Source organism: Sinocyclocheilus anshuiensis, unplaced genomic scaffold (genome assembly GCF_001515605.1).
Source record: "Sinocyclocheilus anshuiensis isolate Anshui unplaced genomic scaffold, SAMN03320099.WGS_v1.1 scaffold1230, whole genome shotgun sequence".
Lineage (NCBI taxonomy): Eukaryota > Metazoa > Chordata > Actinopteri > Cypriniformes > Cyprinidae > Sinocyclocheilus > Sinocyclocheilus anshuiensis.
In genome coordinates, this window is record NW_015558637.1 from 564555 (window position 1) to 570862 (window position 6308).

The window sequence follows — 6308 nt, forward strand, 5'->3', positions numbered from 1 at the left end:
AGTGCCGGAAGACGGCATTCCTCACTGAGCAGGCCAAGAAGTGTGTGAAACTGGGCATTAGAATGCCAGTACGCCTAATGAACGAACGAACGTTAGGAGATGAGCTTCTCATAACACAGCGTTTGGAGCAGCTACAGGTCTTCACCAGGGGCCTGATGTATAAACGTTGCATACGCACAAAATGGGCATGGAAATTTGCGTACGCAATTTTCCATGCGCATATCGGGATTTATAAAAAATAAACTAGGCGTAAATATGTGCGAACCGTACGGACACTCTAGACCATGCGTACGCACTCTGTTACTGGAGGGAGCGAAATAAGGAAGCAAACAGAATTTTTTTTAAGTCTGTTTTACATTTGACATACACGTTTAGATTAAATATGACACTCTGAATGATGAAGTTAAGCACTGAAATTTCATGAAATTATTATCCAGAAATTACAACATTTTTATATGAATTTAAACAGAAATATTTGCAGTGGATGTGCTGCTTTCGAACAATTTTCCTGTGGTATGCGATTTAATGTTTTAATCACAGCGATGATTGCTTAGTGTATGACAATTCCGCTTTAAATTGTGTTCTAAATAGCAAAACGAATAATTATCATTGATGTGAACTTGATTCGTCTGATGGCTTTGGAACACAGATGGTAACGACAGACATAAGGATGCGCTCGTTGATCAAACAGTCCATTGGTCTGATGACAGTAGAACCTCTGTTCACAGGTGTGCACAGACAGTAGCCTAATGATAACCCCTTTCGTGCTCTTCCCAATATTGTGACAAACACCATATTTAAAAGATAGAATTTGAAGGAAACTATAAGATATGCGCGTTTTATTTTCAAAATGTTTTGTTATTGACGCGGTGAGTCAGACAGTTATTTACACTGCAAAAAATTCTTTCCATAAAAATATAGGCTATAAACATTCTAAAATATATGTTTACCTTTTAGGCAAATTGCATAAATTAGAATAGTGATGTCTCAAAAAACACATTTATAGCTCGTATCTCATATTTTCCTAACGTATTCCTACCCTTAACTGCGTTAAACATGGTGTCACGTGGATGGAATATGCATGGAAATTATATGCAGATGACGTTATGCATATTAAAATTAGGCATGGTAAGCTCCATATATGGCTATTTCAGGGAGGAGATGGGATGGAGATTCATGTTAGAATAGTGATGTCTCAAAAAACACATTTATAGCTCGTATCTCATATTTTCCTAACGTATTCCTACCCTTAACTGCGTTAAACATGGTGTCACGTGGATGGAATATGCATGGAAATGATATGCAGATGACGTTATGCATATTAAAACTAGGTGTTGTAAGCTCCATAAATGGCTATTTCGAGGAGGAGACGGGGTGGAGATTCATGTACTCATGAGATTCATCTTCCGCTGACTGGGTATTACAAAGGTAATTTTACGCAGGTTCTGGCATACGCATGGCTTTATAAATCTGAAAACTTTTGTACGTACGCAAAATCTAGCTTTTGTGCGTACATACGCACACATTTAGGATGAAATCTACGTAAAGTTTTATACATGAGGCCTGCTGGTGGAGTGGCCTCGCGACAGGCCTCCGCTCCGGACCGCATCCTCGGGCTTGCTTGAGCAGCCAAGCCCAACCCGAGCACATGTGTACTGGGTCTAAACGTCCATCAAAGTCATATAAAAACACTGTTAAGAATAATGTGGAAATGTGGTGTTTGAATTCACAAACCTAACTCTGCAACTATGTTTCTCTGTTACAGGAAACTTCAAAGGATTGTGTAAGCAGATAGATCACTTTCCAGAAGACACAGATTATGAAGCAGATGCCTCAGAGTACTTCTTACGTGAGTGCATCCTTAGTGTTTCTGTGACAGTATTCATGTTCTCACCATCTTGTTCTTTCTTGTTCAATCTGTGAGGCATTTCAAGTAGTAACAGATATGCTATTTTTGCCCAAGTGCTGTAACTGCTGGGGGGGTTGTGTAACCTACATGTAAAATCTTTGAAAAACTGAAAAAGTCCAAAAGTTTGGATAAGGTTATTACCAGGCCCGCAGAACTCTGCAGATATCCCATTATTCATAAAGTTATACATATTCTTGGCTAATAATTAAATAAAATATTAAAAGGGTCATGAACTGAGAATTCAAATTTCCCTTGATCTTTTGACATATAATAGATCAGCGTACTATAAAAACATCCTGTAAGTTTCAAAACTTTCTCATTAGTTTAAAAACAGCTTTTATTGAAACCAAGCTCAGAAAACGACTCGTTTTGGAATGTGCCACATTATGACGCAATAGTGTGGCTAAGCACCGCCTCCGCAGGAGAAGATCAACACCTGCTTCTACATCACTGCCTCTTAGCTCCGCCCACTGATATACGCCAGTAGTATAAGGAGAGGAAATACTAGAGAGGCAAATACAGGATTACTCCATCAACAGAACCATACAGATGACATTATAAGATTACAAGACACTGTGTAGTGTAAGTTGGGAAAAATAGTCTTTGAATTGCCTTCCTTGTGATCCTAACATATCTAGATCAGACGCGAGTGCTTTTGCTTCATGTTACGAATAAATTTCTCTTTCAGGTCAGAAGCGGCGCATATGCTTGTATGTCAGAAATAGAGCAGGACATCAGTTTACTGGTTATGTCAATCCGTGCCACATCCAGTGTAGACAGACTCGCCGATTATAATGGGTTCTGTTGTCTATAGTCGCGTTGCACTGCTCGCGTCTGGTGTAAACACGGGGTAAAATTAGCAAAGAGCTCTAGATCACATCAGTGAAACACTGTTTGTTTGCTTGCTTTACTTTGCTATGGATTCATTTTTAAACAAGACAGTGGTGCAGGCTTTTCAGAGAGACTGAAAGTAAATGATGATGCAGTGCTGAGACTGACTAGAGTGGATCCAACAGTAATGTCACAACACATAAGTGTGAGTAAACGTGCTTTTACAACTATTGCAGTGTCTGTTCCAGACCATTTAATATATACTGAGTATTTATACGTTTTTAACCCAAATGACCCATATTGTTTTCAGAGTACGTCACAGCAGCGTCCATCTGTTATTTTAATAAGCGAAACTGTTAGCCAATCACAGCAGTGGGCGTTTACTTGCGAGTCTTGAATGTGCCCTGCCTATAAAAACAGAGCGTTCTGCAGGGAGGCTCAAAAACAGGATAGAAAATTATTACTTCTAAATTATGCCTATTACTTCTAAATTATGATGTTTTTGTCACATTATAAGTGAACCTCAGAGAACATTATAAAATAATAAAAAAAAAAATGCAGTTCATGAACTCTGTAAAATTGTTTTATTAAAATAAAAAAAAAATGGTTATGGTTGACATAAAAAGAAATTGTTTAAAAAATGGTTATTCTTTATTTTTTAATAAAAAATGTAAATTAAATATTACAATTGTATTAATAATTAAAAAATAAATATTATGGATTATTTTAGCAACCAATAAGATTGTAGTACTCTAACAGCTGTTTAAAAAATGTTTTGCTTTTTTAATTAAAAATGTAATCAATTATTAAAATATTATTAATAATTAAAAATACAAAATATTGTGGATTATTTTAGCTATTAGTTACAAATAGGAATGTAATACTCTAACCACTGTTTAAATTAATAGTTATTCTTTATTTTGTATTTAAAACTTTAATCAAATATTAAAATTGTAATAATAATTAAAAATACTAAATATTGTGGGTATTTTTAGATTTCAACTTCCAATAAAATGTAGTACTATAATTGCTGTTTATAAAGAGTTATTCTTTATTTTGTAATGTAATGTATTAATGAATAATGTATTAAATGTAATATAAATATTATATCAATAATTACAAATATGAAATAAGAAGCTACCAATAAAAATGAGATCTTATACACATTTTACAATGTTTACTGTAAATTATTTTTAGAAAATTCAGCAGATTTTCTCAAAAAACATTTTCGAAAAGTATAAAGGAATAAAAAAAAAAACTCTTACACTAAATGAATGCAATAGAGCTGTATTTCAAGTAATCTCCACGTCTTTACTTTGTTCCACCTATCTTTGGTTTTCTCATGCTGTTCAGCCGTGGTAGGATGGTCTGTTGTCTCTGCAGGAGGGTGTGAATGTTTCCTCACTCTGTTTAGACTCTCAGCAGCGGCAGACTCTCTAGCTCGTACAGTACAGCTCAACTAGGCCCGATTACAGTGCACTGGCTCCCTCGTAAACACATAGCATTGATTTCCACTCTTTTTTCGTCTGCGCAAGCAGACCCGGGAAGTGAGTGTCAAACAAGCCACATGCATCAGTCCTAAACTCACAAGCAGGACTATCAGTTACTGTCATCAAAACAAGGGCCTGAATTGACCAGAAACAACATGGTAACAACCAACAGTAATTAAAGATTCTGGAACAGTTGGCAGGAAAACAATGGCAGGAGAGAGAAGGAAAGTTAGTCTAAAGGGTCGTTTATACAGGGTACGTTCTGGTTTTTGGATTGTTTAAAAACTTACTAAAGCTGTGTTAATGTCATCAGTGAAATTACTGACGAACAATGATGAAGACAAAACAAAAAATTGTGCATCATGACAATAATTCCTCGATTTTTAAATAAAACATATACGTCGGTCCTCTTAGCAGCATGAAAATAAATAATAGCCTCGAAAGTGCGAAAGACCGCTCACTTTACAATCACTAAAAAGCTGTCACTCATCTAAGTTCGCAATCTCACAACATTCCATTAAAATCAATAAAGTTGTCTACACTGCATAATGAATCTCTTACTTACATCGTGTAGTTGTTTGTTAATAAGGGAGGATTCACAAGAGCGAGCTTCTGCTCAACACTGAACAAAAACTCCGGTGCTTTAAGCGGTGAGTGGATTCTAACTTAAACACCTCCGATTGGTCATTGCATTCAAGAGATCAACAAACATGTCTGTGATTGGCTAAATTTCTCACCGCTGCAAAAACACGCTGTAAATAGGAACGTTTCACGTTCTCCAGAACTCAAAAATGCAATGGAGTGTTTGCTAAACCTGTTATGTCAATATTATATCATTACAGTATCAACTGTGGGTGCTCTAGCTTCGTTTCAGCGTGCTTATATTTAAAATTGTTTTATTTATTTAATCTATTTTAACAAAAAAATTATATGTGATCAGACTAATTGGCAGACCCCTGCTTGAAGACCCTTGTTTTAAAGTATAATTTATTCCTTTGATGGCAAAGCTGAATTTTCAGCAGCCATTACTCTAATCTCCAGTGTCACATGATCCTTCAGAAATCATTCTAGTATGATGATTTGCTGCTCATAAAAACATGTCTTCTTCTTCTTCTTCTTATTCTGTGCTGTTTAATATTTTTGTGGAAACACTGATACATATTTTCAGGATTCTTTAATGAATAGAAAGTTAAAAAAGAACAACATTTATTTTGTAACAATTTAAAAGACTTTTGATCAATTTAATGTATCCTTGTTGAATAAAAGTACTAATTTCTTTTTTTTTAAAAAGTCATACTAATCACAAACTTTTGAATAAAACAATAAACAAGTCTAAACAAAAAAAATAACATAATATTAACAATGAACTAACAAAAAAAAAAAAGTCATACTAATCACAAACTTTTGAATAAAACAATAAACAAGTCTAAACAAAAAAAATAACATAATATTAACAATGAACTAACAAACTAAAATTTTTTGAAGAAAAATCTTTAAAGATAGAATTGTTCTGAATAATCCAATCATAGTTAAAATGCACATTACAGTAAACTTTATTAGTAAACTTTAAGTCACGTTGTAAAAACACTCTTTCAGTAACAACAAACTAAAACATGGACAATGAATATCTAAACATGACTGTTGTGACACATTTTGCACCGTTTTTAAAATGCTGTGTCAAGTAAAAAACTTGATAAACCTGCACTTTGTGCTATGTCCTTGTGCTCTGTTTCACTGAACTGATCCAAATCAGCATATAACACAACATTTTCAACTGTTACTTATTTAAATCAGCTCAGACTGTAACATTTATCAGTAATAATATGTTCAGCCAAAAGTCTTAGAATCACAGCTAAGGAATCAGGCTTATCCTTCACAGCGTTTGCCCATCCTGTCAGAACCGTTTAAACTACTTAACCGAACACCCATTGGTAAGATGATGATATCAGATAAAAGACCATACAATTATCCCAGCACAGATCCTTCTTCACCCTTACAAAAAAGAAGTGTGATATTAGTATACTTCTTTTAAACTAAAAATAGGAAAGTATACTTTTAGTCTACTTTTTATGTACTTC

General features: G+C 34.6%; 1 protein-coding gene across 1 annotated transcript in view; it reads left to right on the forward strand.

Moving 5' to 3' along the window:
* Positions 1-6308, forward strand: part of LOC107680886 (voltage-dependent calcium channel gamma-2 subunit) — a 102334-nt gene that overhangs the window by 54834 nt on the left and 41192 nt on the right. The window contains exon 2 of the mRNA XM_016476962.1: positions 1766-1849. Within this exon, the coding sequence (XP_016332448.1) occupies positions 1766-1849 (84 nt within the window). The remainder of the gene's footprint in view (positions 1-1765; positions 1850-6308) is intronic.